The 21,446-nt window shown below is 33.0% G+C and overlaps 1 protein-coding gene across 1 annotated transcript; it reads right to left on the bottom strand.

Annotated features, from left to right (window-relative positions):
- Positions 1-127: 127 nt before the first annotated feature.
- On the bottom strand, positions 128-20,314 carry LOC138133043 (transcriptional regulator Erg-like). The gene is made up of 4 exons (XM_069050829.1): positions 19,174-20,314; positions 15,144-15,428; positions 3,927-4,164; positions 128-475 (listed from the first exon to the last, which is right to left on the bottom strand). Exons 1-4 carry the CDS (start codon positions 20,048-20,050, stop codon positions 157-159), a joined length of 1,719 nt encoding a protein of 572 aa, XP_068906930.1. The 5' UTR covers positions 20,051-20,314; the 3' UTR covers positions 128-156.
- Positions 20,315-21,446: the final 1,132 nt, after the last annotated feature.

Below are 21,446 nucleotides of genomic sequence, written 5' to 3'. Positions count from 1 at the left end.
CTAAACAATCTCTAACATTATTTATTTAAGTTATCGCTTCAAAGTACGATCAAAAATTATCATAAATTGACTACAACTTGAATTGTTTGATTAAGTGCACACATCTCGATTCGATTAATTTTTGACCGTACGTCTGGAATGTGGAAATAATGGCATTCAATTAAACGGTGGCCCTCTTGGGTCGAAAGATCCAGGTGAGTAGGGCCAATAAGTTGGAGGTGGAAATAAACTGGATTGCGTGTGCTGTGCGCTGGGTGGAAGTATGCTGGGTATCTTGGGGGTGGTTGTGTGTCCTGTAGGATACAGAGCTGCTCCTAATTCGCTTTGGTGAGGCTGATATTTATGGTATCCGGGAGCGACATCAGTCTGACCTTGAGCCTGAGCCTGGCAGGCTGCCATTAGTCCATGGAAGTCGAATTTGTAAGCGTATCTTTTTCCGTGTACTTTTGACATTATATTTTTATCATAGTAATACCTGCAAATATAAAACGTTATGCAACCATGTTTGTCGTTATGTAAAGAATTTGCATAAATGTAAGTAAATCATAAAAAGAGAAAAAATCATAAGAATGCCATTTTGGAAGAAACACTTCAGTTTAAATATGCTTAAGTAAATAAAAGTCTTCCGAGAAAAAATAATCCATATCTTTTCGCTAATGGGAATATATTTTTACTTCTGGTTTCACCGGATACGACCCATACGGTTTATTTTTGAATGGAATACCTTCTGTATTCTTGCCAATTGACATAACACTTTTTGCCTTTACAAACAGATGGGATGCACGCATCAATAATAAATAAAGAGCGAAATAAATCATCTGATTATTTGAAACAGTGTCCGATTTAAATAAAGAAATAGTATCTAATTAAAAATAATAATTCATACATAATTATGTATTCCGAAATGTATTTTAATTTGAAAATGACTTACAGCTTAATTTAAAACAAATGGGAAACGAAATTTTTCGTAATGTAAATTTGGTTTTAAATATTTGTCATTTTACCTGACCTGACCTATCAAATAATTTTGAAAAATGTCGAATTATTTATTTATAAACTGACATACCGTCAAATAATTCTAACCTATTTCTAAAAGCCATTTTCAAACTATGACACAAATTTTAAAAAACCGTGTCATTTTTTTGACATTTCCCGTTTTTTTTTTTAAATTTAGCTGTAGATGTTATATCGTAAAATGAATTAATTAGAACAAATATATTAATTGTGTACAGTGAATTCTAAGAATATCCAGGACAGGGTATTACACGAGTGATAATGAGCCCGACTGAATTGAATATGCAACCCACAATACATTTGCAAAGTTAACATGAATATTTTCATTTAAAAAACATAAAACATAGTTATAGCTGTGCAGTTTCGTAAATTTTGACATAAACGTCATTCGCTTGATTAAATGAAATTGTGAAAAAACCAAGAGTTTTTGGAAAAATGTTTATTGTTTGCATAAACGCGCAACGGCAGAAGTATTTTTATTACATAAATAAAATTATTGGAAGCAAAGCCATCATGGATTCATAATTTCATTTTAAAACAATACAATGAAGTAAATACAGTGAAATAGGAGTAACTACACCCCGATGAATGGACACCTCTATTCAACGGACACTATAGTCCCAATCTCAGAAATAGGAAGTCTCGTAAATAGTAGCCTCTGTTAAATGGACTCTCCATTGGGTGGACGCGGGCACGATAATCACGAATGACGCAAAAAACTCCGTTGAACGAACATTATCAAATTATGACGATGGATGCACAAGGGCTTTCTCTCATCAAGTAGTTTCCCGAATTGTGTGGTTATTGAGTGTAGAGTGTCTTAGTATAGCTTATGCCTGTTTAAAATACATACTTATTAAAAATGTCCGCGAAACGCCACAGTTTGACACTTAAAGAAAAAGTTGAAATAGTGAATGTTTATAATATCTAAAGAAAAGGGACCTTTCCAAACGATTAAACATGGGAAATACGCAAACAGCTGAAATCGTTAAAAAAAGAACCGAACTTTTAAATAAATGGCATTACAATGTAAACCTCGATGTAAAGAGGACATTTTTGAATACGAAAAGTTTAAATATCGATAAAATGTGCTATGGTTGGTTTAGAAAAGCGAGAAGCAAGGAAGTTTCTTTGTCAGGTAAAATTCATAGAAACAATGTAAAGTTTTTCTCTGATTTGGATTTTCAGGTTAAATTCGAGGTAAAGTGAAAAAAATTGGAGAGTTTGGGTTATGAAAATTTTAGTGCTTTATCTGGCTGGCTCGAGAAATTTCGCAAACGTTATTATAACACAGCATTTAAAACATTTAAAGCTAAAGCTGAAAGTGTGAATGTTGAAGATATAAAATGCCTTTTGCTTGTGAAAGATTATTTGCCAAAAAAACATTTTCAATGCGAATAAAACAGGCTAATTTTTTTCGCGCTTTATCGGAAAAGACTCTTACATAACAAGAAAATTGCGTCGGCGGAAAACTATTAAAGGAAAGAGTTACGTTGCCTAAATACGAGTATGGCCGGCGACAAAGAAAAATTGTTAGTGATTGGTAAAGCACGTCTGGGAAAGTAATAGAAGGGTTTGGATAACTTCTATTATCGTGGAAGAATGGTTAAGAGATTTTCACAGAAAAATGGGGATAGAAAAAAGAAAAATCTGATTTGTCAAGTTTAGGATGTCTTTTCTCAATTATCGCTTGTGATAGGACTTTTTTCTTTAAAATTCAGATTATTAAATTTATCCAAATATTCCCCTTTTTCTCTGGGGACACTCTGTATAGTGCGAGTGTAAAGTAAGAAATAAAATTCCTGGATCTTTGGCGTAAATTACTCTTTTCCGTTGCACCAGGCGCAAAGGAAACAACTCAAAAATTTTAAGTAGCAACAGGAGCTAAATGTAATATTGTTTGGAAGATTTTTTTATTGTCTGTCTATTAATAAAAACACTTTAAATCGGTCGATTAAAAGAAAAATGAAAGTCAGTAAACTTTTGTATAAATAAAAATATATCTCATCAAATTCAAATTAATTGATTCAAATTCATTTAGAACATTACCTGTAGTCCAATTTATTGAATTTCCTATCTAATTCTCACCTTTAAGTCGATGTCATCGAAATTTACAAATACATACCTATCAATTTTTCTTTTAATTCACCAATTTTAAAAATGCTTTCAGGATTAGACAGAGAATAAAAAGACCTTTCAAAAAATATAACATTTGATCTGTTGCCATTTGAAATTTTTTAGTTGCCCCCCCTTCGCGCCGCCACGAAGTGGAATAGAAACATGTAACATACCAAAAGATGACAATGTTGAAATATAAATAAACCGGCCCAAGGATTTTTATTTAATATTTAATAAAGGAGTGATGCAAAAAATGTGGTTCGATGTATAATTATTAATTAATGTATTATTAAGCAGACCTTCCAAAGTTTAACACTTTGTTCAGTAAAAAAGTGAAAAAAAAAATTTTTTCTATGAAAGTTGTCTTAATTTGTAAATGTCAAGCGAATCTTTCAGCCTTCAAAGCGCCACAATAATTAATGAGACCACTGTTATTATCTTTAGTATTTTTATCTAATAAATGTTATTTCCTCTCTTATAAGTAATTTGATATGATTTTTACTTTATTAATTAATTTTGAAAATGTTAAACTGTAGTCATCTGGCATATCTAGGTAGATATACCTAAATAATTCTGCGAAACAAATATTTTTGGCTTATCTTCTCCATTTTCTGTGTATGCCACAATATTGCTATAAAAATAAAAACGACTAGGTAAGAATCTTGGCCAGAAAGCACTTTATGAAAGAATTCCATAATACTGTTTGAATTCATACGAATTTAAAGTTTTATTTGGCACGAAATCTATGTCGAGCTTCGTACGAAACAAAAAATAATATAGTTTTATTGTCTCACCTAAGCGCCCTGCTGAGTTTATCATAGTTCATATTCGGTTTTGACTTTCGTTCTCCCCATCTACGTGCAACTTCGTCAGGATCCGTGAGCTTGAATTCACCATTGGTGCCTTCCCACGTTATGCAAGCTGAGTTCGACGAATCGCCAAGCAGTTCCAAGAGAAACTGCCACAGTTGGATCTGACCCGATCCTTGAGCCACCAATCGGCTCGATGCCGCATTTAACAGTTGATAGGGATCTATAAAGAAGCCATCTTTAAATATCTCGAATTTATACAAAATAATGTCGCCGTTAAATGTTGCATATGAAATAAATTGATTTACCTGGTGAAATGTGCCATAAAGGGGTGCCAGATTCGACTACAACCACACATCATTATTTTCATTCAGATTTATCAAAAATACAAGTCATGAAATGTTGTGCACTTTTTGCTTATAGACAGATTAATAAATAAATTGTGTTTAAAACATTTTTCTGTTATTTCAGATGGGTAATTACAAGGCAAGGCAATTTTTATAGTCACTTAATTTTCGCATATTTATGTGGAAAAAAAGCAATTTTCTACTACATTATTTTGTATAATGGTGTTTCAAAAACAAGTATTAGCGCCTTCATAATTATGCCTATTAAAATATTTTTTACAACCAGACACTTTGGATTATTTGAGCAAGGAGCAAAGTTAGATGCGCATTTAATTTTAAATAAAGTCCAATTTTTTATTTCATTAGAATGGAAATCGAATGCTTTATTTTTGTATTGTACTCGTAATTAGTTGGTCCCTTTTTTAAAGAGAATATAATTCATGTGTCACATGGTCCCTTTTCAACGGTTTCAATTGGTTGAAATAGGGTAGTAAGGTAAGGAGATATCGCAGCGTTAATATAAAACAAAAGAACGAGTCATCTAATTTTGATCCATTTCTAACAGTAACAATTATCAAATTTGATAGCAATCGGTAACCCATTCTCAGTCTCACAATTATGGATTGAAATGTTTCTCGTTCATTAATTAGTTATATTCTTTCATCAGATGTAAACTCATGATATGGTTAATGATCGATGATATGACTCGTGAAGCCGGAGCAGCGCATTTCACTCATAGATATCGATCATCATAATCATACTAATAATACCACTTGTTATATTATTGTTGAAAATAGGGTATGCGGAGCTGGTAGATACTTTTATAGTTGCAGTATTGAAACAAATATGTATGTAGGTAAGTACAAAATTATAACTCCAAAATAACTAAGTATGTATAATGTATTTCCAATAAAAATTAAAAAGTTGGAAACATGAATAAAAAACTAGAACATTTTCACAATTTTCTAACAAAATTTCTGTTGTTCAAATTTTTTATTGGATGTTTATCATCTCTAATTTGGACATTTGTTGAATTTAAGTCTCATCAATTTTCTAATTTACGTAGTTCAAAGTCACAATCGCTTCATTGTATCTTAAATAAAAATTAAAAAAAAATAGTGTGAAAAGGTAAACTTTGCAGATAAATTCAGAGGTTTTTAAAGAGATTATTTGTAATTTGCCTCCATTTTGATTGCCTAATAGACATATTAGCGAACGCGACGTTATTATCTGCAATGTCATTAGGTATAGCCATTATTTTACGGAACATTTTACGAAAATTTTTAGGTTGGCAAAGCTTGACGCGGAATTATCTTGCCATGCATGTCAGTTTAAATTAGAAAATCTGTCAAGAACAGGAAGTGTCTAGTGGAAAAATTTGACCGTATTTTTAGCAATTTCACGTATTTTAAAGGGTTTACATGCAAGATTATCTTGATTATCTTGCATATTCGTGTTTTGTGACAGAATTTGAATAAAACAAAAGGCGACTAGATCAAATTTTTACTTTTAAAATTAAGACATTACCAACCGCCACAAAAATCCCTAAATCGACTAAAGTAAACATTTTTGTTTAAAAACCGCTTAAAAAGGCCAAATTACAAAAAATTGTATAAAAAACTTGTTTCATAAGACCTTGAAGTACTCATTCTTTAAAATAACTCGTGGCTACGGCACTCGTTTTTTAAACTTGAATTCGTGCTTCAAGACTGGTCTTATGAAACTTGTTTTTTAATATACTGTTATGATATTACCAAGTTCAAAATTGGATTCATGTTTTGAGGATTTTTTTAATAAGGGTTGATTGCTAAGCATTTAGTTATGATTTGTTTCCCACAAAACGTTCTTAGAACCCAGAAAATTTTTTTCTTTCAAATTCAAATCTAGCTAGAGTGTTCTGTTCTATTAAACAAATTCCAACACAGAAGAATGTTTTTAATGGTTTTCAGCATACTGCAATAAAAGTTTAAAAGTGTATTATTTTTATGCGAAGTTTAATGTTTTTAAAATAAAGTATTGTATAATAATGAAATGATGTCCTAGTTAAACAACTTTTTAAAATATTTATATAATAAAATTTATAATCAGACATCTTCAGTAATTGTATTATGTTATGTCTGATTGAATAAGAAGTGGTTATAGTTATTTATTGTATAAGTGTTTTAGATAGCATTTTATCCACGCAAGAATTTTTAACCGCGAGTGCGAACGCACGAGCGTTTAATATTCTTAAGTGGATAAAATGCGACTAAAACACGAATGCAATACAACGTTTTATCCACAATTACAGCGATTTAAAATCAGAATCGCCAAAATTTCATCTCGTCATCAAAAAATGATTTGACATTACACTCTGACAGCGGATGTCACCTCAAAAATCATTGAAATTAACTAAAAAACATGGGAGGTGTTGAATAGTCGCTATTTATTTTTGATTGTTTATCGACTCCATTTGTACAAAACGCTGTGCAAGTTGGTGAAAATGAAAGAAAGTGATCCTGTTCGATTGATTTAAGATTGTATTTTTTCATTATTCCACTAGTGGAATAAAGTGATTTCATTATTCCACTAGTGGATAAAGTGTTACTTTATACGGTTCATAAGTGTGGATAAAACTTCAATTATAAGGTAATTGTGGATAAAAAATATTTATATTCATTTCATTTTTTTTTTATTTTAGATAATTTTAAAAAGTCATACATTTGTGGAAATTTGATTATAAACTATTTATATTATTTAGGTGAAAGCAAAACAGTATCTGGTAATTGGTTTATAATGAAAGAATCACAAACTAGAACATGTATTTGTAAATTACTGATACGGTCTTACCACACAATACATAGATCAGTTCTTGACTAGTACGAGTACTTTGTGCATTTGTTACTGTTGTCATTAAGTGAACTAAAAAAATAATTCATCTATGCTTCGAGAGCTCCCAGTAAATTTGAAATAACATTATGTATATACTTTATGATACCATTCTATTGATACTGAAAATTTTGAAAACTAAAAAAATAGTGCCTTTTAAAATTATGGTTGTTAGCTATTTTTGGCGAGACGCAATTAATGTTGACGGACATACCGTTGTAGATCATAGTTCCTGCGTGTAATTTGTGATGAACAGGGTGAGATCGAACCGCCAATCGCCTCGCCACTAATAAATCTTCGGGGCTACAACCCGGCAGCCTCCACATGGCTGCCACTTATTCACTTAACATTTTTTAAACAAAATCAACAAAATCTTACAACGTCGACACGTCCTCGTCTCAATCACGTCGAAGTTAAACGTGGAATGGCGCCACGACGCCGACGTTTCTCTTTCAAATTCACCCCCTCCAATCAACCCTGATCACACATAAATGTCTTGCAATGACATCTTCGCCAAACGAAAAAAAACGTTTGAAAGTTAAAATAACTGTGAACCTAAGGTACATTGAGTTCTCTGATTTTTTTTGGAAAATAAACAAAGTCTAAATTTCGCCAGAAGGATAAACTTGAAATAATAAATTTTCCAGACAAATTATGTTAGGAGAGTTTGGATTGGTTGGAGTTGGTCACGTGGTGTCTTATTAACAGCGGTAGGAAGTTCTCGAGTTCTCATCCTTCCTTCCTTCCCCGAGCTTTCCTTTCATGCATCCTCTTTGTGTATGGGAGCCTTAAGGTATTAAATTAGGCAAAATCATAAATATGGTCAAAATATGTGTACATTTTTCGTAGCAGAATAATTTGCTATACCTAGTTAATTCCAAAAACATCCGAACTATCAAAGTTCCGTCAAGTTGTCACACTGATTATTGACAAAGCTGTTCTAGTACTTTTCAATGTAACGTGCGATCGAATAAAAAAAAAACTGAGTTACCTGGATTGTGCTACTCTTATGCTGTTCAAACCACCATTTTCGCCTGCTCTGATTTTTTTTTTATTCGATCGCACGGTACTTGGTTAACCACCCTGCGACAATACAAACTCCGCCAAATTTTTATGACACAGTGTCAATTACAATTTGTCAACAATTCGAAAAAAAAAATGGAAAAACAAAAGAGAACAGCAGCCAAAATAAATTTTGATCAGACCGAAATTTGACAGAAACACCCATATCATACACAACCTCACAAAAAATAAAGCATGGTACACTTTCAATCAAAAATTGTGTTTCAACTTTCAGCCGGGTACATTGGGAATAATAAATGTTCACAAATTGTGACACTTGACAGCACGGATATTTTTGGAATCCACTATATCTTACATTAAATTAACAATAACTTAAAAGATGTTATGTACAGTTACAGCCACGGAATTTCGTCAGTTATTTTACTGTCAATTCGAAAAAACTTGTGTAGCCTAAGCTTTATTGTCATTATGACTGACATACAAAATGTTTGTGACAGAAATTCTGGCACGTACGATAAAAATTGATTGACAAATTGACACCCATGTCAAAAATTCCAATGTGGGGTTAGAAATATATAAAACCTGTTTTACAGCTAATGTCAGTTGAATGACAACGACTGACGAAATTCCGTGGCCGTGACTGTACCACACATAAATTTTTGACCAACCGATAAAAATTAATACTTAAATTGTGCACACAGGTATTAAACAAATCTTTAAGGTGACAGCAGGATTTGCATAATCATAGTTTACTTTTTTAGATAAAGTTACCACAAGACGCATTTTTCCCCGAAACAACGTGGAAATTTTGTTGTTTTTCTAAAGTGCATCATAGATTGTGGTTTCTATCTCCTTTAAATAACATGCTTTTTCCTTCGCTTCTACACCATTCCGTTAGAAAATTTTCATGTCATTATCAGCGAATGCACTAGTAATCATGCTGTATAGCATTAATACTAATACTGACTGTACTTCTAGGATCTAAAATTTTTACTAAAATATGATTTTGTGCTATTGGGAGCAAAAAAAGTGGGACATTAACGGCACTGTCTTGACTTTTAATGTGAAATGACCATTATCTGTTTCTAACCCTACTTTGAATTGATTGACGTTGTCACTAAGTATTGTAGGTTGTAGGAAATGACTGTAAGTAAGCACGTAGTGAATATTTATTTAATGCAAAGTCCCAATCAAAATCTACCTTTATCAAAAGAAGAGGGCATTTAGAAATGGAAAATAGGAGTATAAATAGTTATTTATTTAACGAGTTCCTGTGTAAATTGTTTTTTTAAGGCCCACGAGTGCCAAAAAAAGTCCAATTTACACAAAAACGAGTTGAATACAACGTTCTTTTGTTCGACGACCCCCTTAAAGGCTCCAAATCGCCTAAAATCTTTAAAATTAACTTGACGTTTCGTTTTGACAAGTTATCCATTTATCAAAATCCGTTCACACAGAAGAAAATTCTCAAATTCTGACAGTGTCGAACAAAAAAGTCAAATTTCTATGACAGTAATCAAAGGCAAAATGACAATAAACCTTGAACTACATCGAATTTTTCAAAACTGAGAGAAATTTGATGTCCCACTTTTTATGCTTTCAATAGACACATACATGTCTCAGAAATAAGTACATTAATTTTAACCAGTGACAGATCTCGTCAAGAACAACAAAATTGTTATGTACCATTTTTTCGAAATCTAATTATCATTTCAGTATTTTACCTCATCATAAATTAACGAGCTGTCTATATGATGACAGTGACCGTGAAATAATCGTTTTTTTTTCTGCTTTGGTATCATACATGAGTTTTTGTGAAACTAAAAGTAGTGTCATAAAGGAACTTTTTGTGAAACTGTTTTTGGGTTTTTTTAATACGTATAATGTTGGTATTGCTGTAATAGCACGCTGGATTCTCTAGCGAGCTCCTAACAATTAAAACTAACATTTGACATTTGACAGAATTTCACAGAAATGCCACCGTAACTCATGCCACACAAAAGTCCCTAGATTAATTAGATTTTTGAGTTTTTATCAAATTAATGCGACCAAAGTAGAAAAAATAGTATATTAAACTCATTTTATAAGCCGCACTGTGACACTGGTTCTGTTGGCTCACTCCTCACTGCGTTCGTCGTGCCCCAGCCAACTTGTGTCACAGTCAAACGTCTTGTAAAATTCGTATAATAATATACTATTGTAAAATTAGCGCAAAACATTGTGTTTTTTAAAATAGAGTTTTTTCGCTCTGCGGCCGAGGTAGAGAGGATTACATTTTTAGTTTGTTCGACTCCAAAAGGCAGGTGTTGATTCTGTGATTTAAGCTAAAATTTTGTGAAAATGGCGCGTTTATTTTCGAATAGTGAATACATAGATATTGTGTTGGCGTATGGTGAAGTGTGCGGGAGTGCTCCTCGAGTCTAAAGAATTTCCCTGCTACTTCTTCTTGTGGGGGTACATGAAGGACTTGGTGTATTCGATCCCAATTGATGCAATTGCAGTCTTAAGAGAACGGATGGAAAATGCTGCCACAACAATTCAATTTATTTTATTCCTTACTTTACACTCGTACTGTATGATATCTACTAAATATTTTTAAGAGTATCAATTGTTGATGTCATCCAAAGTTGGTACTTTTTTGTAAACTAAATTGCTCTTCAGGAACCTTCTTGTCGGCTAACCGTGATGTATTGTAATAAACAATAATTGATGGTATTTCTGCTCACCGAGGGTCGAAATTGAATCAACGCCATTAATACAAAAGGCCGAAAGTCTGACAATGCAAGTTGAAGGGCGAGGGGCCAAACATCTAAGCCCTGTAAAGTCTGCGGGTCGAGTGACAGTATTTGACTTTTAGATGTGCCCCCGCTGGGGTGTAATCCGAAAACTGATACCCGGTCTCCGCTCCGATGGATCAAATGGACGTTCGTACTCGATACTTTCCACCCATTTCGCCCCATAACCGTCCGCATGTCTGTTAGACTATTTAATCGAAAGCTCAAGGTGTTCCGTGTGTTTAAGTACTGGGAATTTAAGGGCACAGGTAATCAAGAAAACAATATCGCGAGTCCCGCTGTGCTGCATAATGAGACAGGGCCAGGATTACGATAAACCCCGGCGTGGCAGGATTATCTCCGGCCCGGATTTGGGGCGCCGTTTCAACTACCATATTAGCCTACTAAGTTATTTATTACCCAGTAATTAAGTCGGCAAGTGTCGCTCCTGTAAACTCCCTCAGACATTTCCATCGGCAGCGACGGTTTATTAAACAAGAATTAAGCTAATCAAATGTTTTGACCACTGAAATTGTTGTCGAAAACGAATTATCAGGTAGATTAAAAAAACAATTATTAAACTGGACAAGATGTAATTGTTCTAAAACAATCAGAGTAACAAAGAGTTTCCATGTAAAAGAAACAATGCAGCAAATAAGAGAAACTGTGCAATCATCACTGTACTATCCTCAAATTTATGAACAAAAGTTGTGTAAAAATATTTTGAAGCTTTTAAACAAAATTATTTTTTTTAATAATAAAAACACCATCCTTAATTTTTGATAATTTCTCGGCAATATCTGGGCATTATGCTTATTCTTATTAGGATACCAAGACTTTTTTGTTTTCTGAGAATTCTTCATCTTCTTGCAAAGAATTCCAGTAACTGTTGAATGAGTAGATATTCAATGCATAAACTGTCTACACGGGTACATACTTTGGTTTGTGTAATACCATTTTTTCTCGTTTACTAATTATTTCTTATGATAATAATAACTCATAGTAGATAAAACGTATGCATATGATTTTCTTCCTATTTCATTTGTCTTGTATGAGACATGAAATCTTTTCAAAGAGTACCTACTCCAATCACTATTTCGTGCCTTACAATACAAATTGTTCATATTAGATTATTTTTTCACTACTTTCAATACATCTTTCTGGATAATTACGAAAGCCGTTCTTAACCTATTTGTTCCCTGATTATGAAAAACATAGGTGTAATACCGGGTGATTTTTAATGATTGAGACAAATTTAGTGGGTTGGCACTTCCGAATAATTGGTACGCATAGTCATTGGTCAAAGAGTTGTGTGTTGATTCGCTTTCAAGATTCTAGAAATAGATAATAACAATTTGATTTATTTTGACGTTAGAACTGTGATATTTGAATTTGACAGTCAAGTGTACCAACATAAAATCGTAAATGTGTTGCCAACCAAATAAAAATTATTTCAATCATTAAAAGGCACCCAGTATATTGCCACAAGTTATTATTTTAAAATGTGAGAAAATTTTTATATCACATTGTCAATCGCATTTTTCGATCTGACGTGACAGAGGAATAAAAATCTAGAGATAAAAATTAATATCAGTTAATTTCGGAGAATCCTGATTTTTTTTTAAATATCATATTTATATCATATTTATTTTTTATTTTGTACAAAACATTTAACGAAAATACATAAAATCTTGTTTGCAGACTAAGGTGTCAATCGTGGATTTTGCGAGGGCAAAAATGAAATTTTATTTGTTGCATTCGTGTAATCCGCTGTTTATGCGAGGGTGCATTAAAACGATTTGAGGCGTGAAGTGGCTTGATCCGGGGTGCATTTAGGGCGTATAATAATGCAATTATCACGTTTATACGTCGAGATATTTATCAAGCGGTGGCACATTCATATTTTCGAGCGTCGTTTGATATAAAATGATCATTAATATTGTGGCATTATCTGGAATGTGGAAAGTTTCGGAAGTACGCCGGTGTCGAGGAAGGAAACTCGGCACGTAGGAAGGAAGGAAGGGTGGCGGGAACGAGTTATATATTACCCTTATATCGGAGCTCTTGCTGAATTTCAAGTGGTATTTACACCGGCTTTTCTCTGCTTTTGCTCGGGTCGAAGGTTGAAAGTCGCCTCGTAAAAATCAACATGTGACCAGGAGGACAACTTCCATTATTATGTCAAATAATAAATAATCTTACTTGATCACTTTCTCAAATCCAATCTGGACTAATTACGGTTCGATATGAGATTATTATTCTCGTGCTTATCTCAATCGTACAATTGTTCAATGTGATAATAGTCTTTCCGAAAGGTTCAATTTACTTCTTTCTTCCTCCACGTAATCGCTTCCATTTCCAATTCCAGTCGTTTTCCGGCAAAACCGATTTACGCGTTCCGGAGGGTTCTTATCAGTCTTATCGTTAAATTGCTTAATAGATTTAGGCGCGTTTACAGTCATGAAAACAAACATTACACATAAATTACTTAGTTGTGCAGATCCCGACCCTTTCCTCAAAAATTATCCAAAAAAAGTATGAGTTGCAGTAGAAATTAATTTATTATCTCTTGCTCACATAAAATGTGATGACGTTAATAAAACTGTGGGTTGTTTGTTGATGTTATAAAAACAATATTCAAGATGTTGTCAATAGTTTATTATGACAATTATTATTTAGCAATAAAGCAACAGAATAAATTGCTAGTACCTATTGCAAAGAACTGAAAAGTAGGTAAGTACAAAAAAAAACACCAATTGTTCATCAGATTCTTTCATAAATTCTATGTATATGACGATATAATCTATTTAACAACAAATAGGTATACCCACTAGTGCGGTAATAATTTCATTACCGCTACATTCGTCGTAATGACATACTTTACCATACTAGTGTGGGAAAGTAAAGCGCAAGGTAAACTGACTTGATTTTTTTGGCTTTTGTCATGACCGAGGAAATACTTTGTTCGTCTGTATAATTCATTTTAGGATTGGTTACAGAATCGTCCTGCTCCTTTGGTTTATGTAATTTCTCATTTACTAATTATTTCTTGCGACCTAGGGCCTTTTTGACGATTTCCCCATTTCCTATCGCAACACGACCCGTTACGATACTTTTATCTAGACTAGCCGTTATTATTTTTGGAACAATAAATCAGTAGTATGATGTCCTTCATCCTTTGTGAAATACAGGATCAATGAGTTACTTCAGAGGAACGGTTATTTAATTATAGCAAGACGAATCTGTGGCAAATATAAAAAAAAAGATTGAATTGAAGTGAAGAAGTGTTCAGATCTAGATAACACAAAGTATTTAGAATATATCTCAGAGTGAAGGTCATCCAGTTCTTTTACGTACCTATCGAATACTTGGTCCGGTCGAGAACAATTTTGAGGCGATTTTATCTTGTAATTAATTATGACATACGAGTATTGACCTTACAAAACAATATGAAAAATGCAGTATCGAATTTCGGTACGATGTAAAAATTGGTGGATGCGCCAGTACCGATCGCAAATAATATTAGCATTTTAACTTTTACCACGATGTAGATTAATTTATTCCCGATTACTAATAAATAATAATAATAATAATAATAATAATAATTCATTATGCTGACGCTTGTGCCTGTGACAAATCTATTTGAATAATATGACGTAAATGATGTTGCTGCAGAAAATAATTTGCTAAAGATGTATTATTTCTGGCTTGAAAATGATAATGGTAAAATGTAATTATTTTTCTGTTGGATGTGATGATGTGTAATAATTAGTGAAGTTTTCGCTTCTCCATTCAAACTGGAAGCAATTAATCACGACCATTGAAAAAAACAATCAGTATGCACTCCAAAGTCTTCCTGCATTGGAAAACCCACAACTTTTAATTCCAACCTCACAACCACCTTGCCTATTCTTAGAAGTGTTTATACGTCCGAAGCCAACATCATTGTGGTGTTAAATGAAGAATTCACAACCCGTAACCATAATAACAATGAAAATTTGAAAGTTAATGCTTTCGCACCCCAAAATACCAATCCTCTGATTGATAAGACTGGCAATCATCATTATTGCTATCAGAGATTTTCTGAGGGATTAACGGATTGGGATTCTCCCCAGGGGGAAATAACAACGTCCGGTCTATTCGGACAGTGCAGGACCCTAAGGGAGTTAATTGATCGGTTTAATTTTTACCTTTTTCGTCGTCATCATCGTCGTCTTCGAAAACTTTACATTCGACGTTCAGTGGACTGGTTGATCTACCAGTGACGCTGTGTCGAAGATGGGCGATGTGTTTGGCAAGAATGGTACCTGTTCTCGAGCAACCTGCTTTGGTTTCAAAATCACTTCTTGTTAGTTCGCATAGTTCGGTTCCGGTCTTCGGAAACTTCTCGAAATCGGGTTTCGGATTGAGCGAGAATTTCCGAGAACACCATGACAGCCAAGATTTAATGTGGGTGTTGGTCCATTCGAGTGGATCTACAAGAAAAACGGCGCTGGTAAACTAGAAGGCTCTTCATTAGATAATAACAGGGCAGCGTAATTGTTCACAATGTTATTAAAAAAATATCAGAATCAATATAAAAAATTATATAAATATTATAAAGGAACAGATAAGTTTAGAAATAATGCAATATTTTTATTAAGTAATGATTTAAAAAATCTAATAATCTAATTTACTCAAAAAAGAAGATGTGTCAAGACCAGAAGAATGTTTTAGGAATTAAAGGTTAGTGCACGCCAAGAATGAAAATTATATAGCTTACAACTATTTGCAATTTTTTTAAAGGGGGGCCTCGTACATACGAAACTTCCTAACTTTAAATCTTCTTCAGTAAGTTGGGTTAGCGCTGGTTAAATTTTTAAGGTCGAAAAATTTAGACCACATTTACCTTTGCAGTTGGTACCCCACCCCTTCCTTTGTTCTTGTTGTGAATATTCCATATTATTAAAAAAAAAATAGACTAATTTTTCTACGTATAATTAATTAAAAGCAATTCAACTGTTGACAAAATGCTAATTGAGAGCAAACTGTCAACCATTAAAGGTACCATTTTTGTGATACATATTTAATAATACAAGTATTACTTCCGCAGCTAAAGTGCATAAGAAGGAATGTCTGTTATTTTCCTTCTGATTAAAATATATTTAATTTCAGAAAAGAAAAATTGTTTGTTTTACTTTTTACTTTTATGAAAGTATCGGGTGTTCATTTAATCCTCAAAGAGTCGATTGTGAACGCACCACCTGCTGGAGTCTGCTCCACGTAGTCTGCAGAGTAAAAACACAAACAACGCAAAAAGCGAGGTTAGATTTAAACAGCTGATCCGTGATATGTAATCCGTGGTGCGTTCACAATCGACTCTTCAGCGCCAACTTTGAGGATACATTTAAATGAACGCCCGATATATTTAAGATTTTTGAGCAATACAAAGAATTGACGAAAGTTGTTTTTATGTCTTTCTAAACAGATCTAGCAGAGACAATTTTCTACTGAGAAATGCACAACCAGAGCAATCAAATATTGACCCTTTCGTTGCAATAGTTAATAATTTAAAGACGTTAGAAGCTGCTTTGGGTAGTTAGTCGATTGTTTTTTTTTTACAGAACAAAGTTCTAAAATATAAGAACTTTGGGATAAAAATGAAACTTTTTGAATGCCTCTGGATTATTTTAAATGAAACAGAAATGTCCATGTGATAAATAGGAAGTTTATAGTACTTTGATAAATTTTCAGAAAATCAAAAAAATCGCACACTTGGACTCATTTCAATATAAATTCTTACAATTAGCTTAAAAAATGTTAAACCATTAACTCGACCTAAAAAAGAATAACGTGTAATAAAATAGCCATCTGCAGATTGCAACCGAGAAACAACTTTAGGATATTTTTTTCTTTAGGTTCTTTTACTCTTCTTTGCTTTTGTAAAGATGATTTACACTAACTTAAAGTTATCACATCTTGAAATTATGCTTGAAGCTATGATCCTTTGCCTTTAAGTCTTCGCTGTTATTTTGTGTTTTTATATTTCATCAAAACGATACTTTCAAAATTCTTTGATTTACAAGTTTGCAGTTTTAATGTTATTATGATGTTGGAAAAGAATATCATTTATAATTTTTTTTTTTACAAATCGTGAAAAACTGACCAATTTTCATGTCATTTCAGTTTCAATAAAAAATTAACCAATAAAAATATTTCGAAAATGCACCACTGAGTCTTTTTGTTTCTTATCTGTTTAATGCTGTTGCAGCTGCACTCTTGTGTGAAGTGGCACTCAAGCTAAAATTGTTATCATGACAGATTCAGTTTTTATTTCTAATTTGTTCTAATAATTACGTTTTTGAGTACATCCTTTTAGTAAATTTTAATGAGCTTTACGTCCTTTTTGAATTTTGAACGTCCGCTACAGCTGTGCCAGCTGTTTCTTATTTTCTTAGAGCCTGATTCACCTTTGGTGGATTTCATAATGTTAATCGGATTATTTTAGAAGCATTTTTTGTCACATGGTCTCTGTCTTTTATACAGCTCTTATACACATGAATAATAATCAAGGATTAAGACAAATCAATCAAGAAGCGTTCAAAATTAAACTTAAATTCAGTGTAAAATATTTTTCATTCAAAAGTTCTCTTAATAAATATTAAAGATGTCAGGTTCGTGTCATTATTTATGTCATCGACTGGTCATCTACTACAATAAAGAGGGCGAGGCTCAAATTATTCACATTTGCATAATGTTTTCATTATGTGTGCTCACACTATACACTTGATTAATTCTAGGAATGCACATTTGCTTCATGGCTAAGTGTTGACAAGTTCTTTGGACAGTGCTTGGGTCTCCAAAAATAAATGTTCAAAATAATCCAGAAGCCACTGGTTTAAAATGAGAAATCAAAATTTGTACAAGATACAGTTCAGATATTTCTTTTTCAACTTTGGATTATTCTAAATGATACCAAAGAATTAGTAAGAGTTGATAGGATAACACCATTAACTCATGCAGATCTCTCCGAGAGAGTTTACTGAAATACACTAAAAAAATTGGGCTAAAATTTTTTCTGTAAAAAATATTGTCCAAATAAAAGTTCAGTTTTAGAGCCTTGGGCTATAATCTATTTGCAATAAAATATTTATTTGTACCTAAACTGTACAATTTTAATCAATCTAAGGTACTTAAAAGCTTTGCTAAAGACTAACTTTCATAATAAGAAAAAATATGTTTCCCACGTTAAAAAGGAAATTATCCAATTTTATTGTTAATTGAAAATTGACTGCGGTTTTCTGTTATTAAATCAAATATGGATATTTACTTTTTACATTTTTTAGGCAAAATGCATTCAAGTTGTTTTGGCATAATGCGAGGCCATGGAAATTTGCATTTACTAATTTGGTGGTAAGGCTGTCTGTTGAATTAGGTTATGTTTTTCTAAGTTTGAGGTTATAAATAGCATCAATGTCTAGTGTATTGTTGTCAGTTTTACTAGTTTGTAATAGAAGAATACTCAGACATCGCGGGAGATTCAGCAACATGTTATCTTCATTTTGATAGGTCCGCATGTCAGGTCAGGTCAGGTACTTTAGTGACGGAAACCAAACAGTGTGTCCAACGTTAAAAAAATAAATAATGGCCGCCCATTATGCTGAAACAACGTGAACGATGCTTAGTTCGACAATTCTTATTCTGTGGAATCTCATTTTTTTTTTAAATTAGTCAAATCTGATAAATGTTTATTGTCGAAACTAATAAAAACCTTTATTTTCTCAACCATTGCGGATTATACCAAATACGTGAGATGTAAAATAAATAAAACTAGCAAATAATATTTTTATTAAACCTGTAAAATAAGGCTTATAATAAATTATGTAGGAGGAAGACTGACAGCAAAACCATCACAAAACTTCTCTCCAAACCAAACAACTCAAATTGAAGTTGTGTTAACCACTTTGGTAGTGCAGTGTAGTCTACTTCTTGGAGATTTTCTCTAAAATTTATTACATTAAAATAAATACTATTCTTTAAGCAGTTGTCTTAGCTACAAGCCATGAAAACAAAAAGAATTATTTTTTTTTGTTGAGAATGAGTAGGATTTTTTTAAATTAAATAATTAAAATTATAAAACCGAGTGTAATTTAATTTCAAGAAAACAAAGAATTAGGAAGTCACATTCTGCAAGCTAATTATAAATGCAGACTGTGTTTGCATTTAGAGAAGTCTACTTACCGGAAGGAACTAAAACCATTTCTCTGTCTACATCGCTATCACTGTCGCTGTCTTTTCCAGCAACTTTATCAGTATTTTGGCTTGAAATAATACTTTCGGTGGATTTGTTTCTTATACTATCGTCAGCAGCCGTCGGATCGAAGAACACGTTAGAGGAACTATCATCTTTTGATGTGGATGGTTGTAAATGAAACGATGCTTCGAAATATGAGGGTAGTTTAGATACTGGCAACAATTCCGTAAATTCGTAGCTATCACTGTCCTGAGAAACTTGACTAGAGGGTGGTGATTGTATGTGTAGATTCTTTTCTGCTTCGGACAAGATAAAATCCATCGTCTCCGTCGAAAACATGTCGTTTGGTATAATCGGTAAATCTTCTTCGGAGAGCCTGTCATTTTGGCCCGTCGATTGGGAACTTTCGTCACTGAGAAATCGTTGCAAGCTGTCTCTGTAACTTTGCGTTTCGCCACTGGTTTCACTGTTATCACTTTGGGGTTTGTCCATAATTCCATTATCGCTACCTTTAACACCACTTAGCACTGGCCCGGGATGAGAACTGCTCACTATCGGCGGTACCTTCACAGATTTATTTATCGACTCATCTTGCGCCCGATAAAAAGTTCCGTTCTTTTTGAGTTGACTCACTGGGGGAAGTAGTGATGCAGATTTGTTCTTCTTACGGCGTGATTCACACGGTTTAACGTCCGATTTTTTTTCGATCCGACTACTCAGTAAATGTTTGAGCAGTTCGGAAGTTTTCAGTCTCTGAAACAATGAATCTTCACTGTTATTGTTCCGATTGGCATCCACGTTCGATGTGAAACCATTTGGAGCGGTGTTTCTACTGACCGTTGATTCACCACTTTCAGAGATCATTGCTAACTGATTCACGCATCAAATTCTGGGAAAACTTTAATTTTATATGAGCAACGCACCCGACTTTCGATGCAATTTAGTTCTTGGCGGTTAACATTCGGTAAAACCCAACGGACCGGCGTTCTTACATCCTCTCATTTTTTTCGAACTACTTAATTATCTTCCGCTCTTAAATACAGTCTTTCCACACAGATAATGATTCATTTGTAAATATACGATAGTTTACATGTTACATTATTTGCACATTGAACCGTGCACGTTCGGATGCTGTTGTAGTACTGAAATAAAACACCTTCTTAAACCAGTTGTTATGAATGAAGTTGAAGCAGCAATCAATTGGCTAAACTCGAGTACCCAAAAAATACGGCACTCCTCTTCAACACAAAAAAAATAATTCCCCAAATTTCATTGGATCAATTTTAGAAAAGGCGTTTATTATCAACCGAATTTATTACTATAAATTATTATGTTGCTCTTTTTAACGCAGGCTCAGTGATGAGCAAAAAAACAGGATGTGTAGGTTGTTTGTTATTGTTGTTTAACCTTGCCGATTTTCGTATTGTCCTTAAATCACGGTAAAAGAAACCGAAACGTTCTCTTATTAGGATCAAAGCTTTAACGGTCATCTTACGTCGTAAATTACTGGTTTAAAAAGATATAAAACCCGCTTTATTCGCCCAAAGTAGTCAACATTAATGTAGACATGTGTTTTGGATGTCCTTTTTATTCACACTTTGTTCTGCTGCTCTTGATTCTGAAAATACCACCTCGATATAAAACTGCAACTATTTAGCAGAAAGAAATAATGTCACCTCGTTTTTTAATAATATACAATTAAAATTTCTGGTGACCAAATAGCTTTTTAAAAGATATGTCTTGAATGATTAATTTTTAGATTTTCTTACTCACATTAGCGTCGTTATCTTAAAACACCACATAGATAATTTGGTTAAATTTAAATTTAAATTTAGACCATGCATATTTATATTTTTCTAAGAATTCCATTTATCACAAAAGAACACATAATATACCAGTATGTTTCATGAAAATTATTCGGAAATATATTATTAAAATATCATACATGAGTCATTAACATTCGTTTATTTCAACGACCTTGTATTGTTCACAGTGTAGATTTCCATTTCGCCTTATGTGAAAACGCCGTTAGCGAAAATGACATTTGCAGGTACCCTTAAGCGGGGTATACATAAACGCTTTTTCCAGACGATCTAGGCGTTTGGATCAGGAGTCACTTATGCATAACATAACTCTTATTATACAACATAATGTAGTGTCAAGGATCTTCCAAAGGTATTGAAAAAAACCTTAAAAAAGAATAACTTTCTTCAAGGTCTCCTTTCTGATATAATTTCGATAACAAATTATTGATTTTAAA

This window comes from Tenebrio molitor, chromosome 6, assembly GCF_963966145.1.
Source record: "Tenebrio molitor chromosome 6, icTenMoli1.1, whole genome shotgun sequence".
Taxonomy (NCBI): Eukaryota; Metazoa; Arthropoda; class Insecta; order Coleoptera; family Tenebrionidae; genus Tenebrio; species Tenebrio molitor.
Note: the sequence above shows the minus strand (reverse complement) of the source record. Positions and strands in the feature narration are given on the sequence as shown.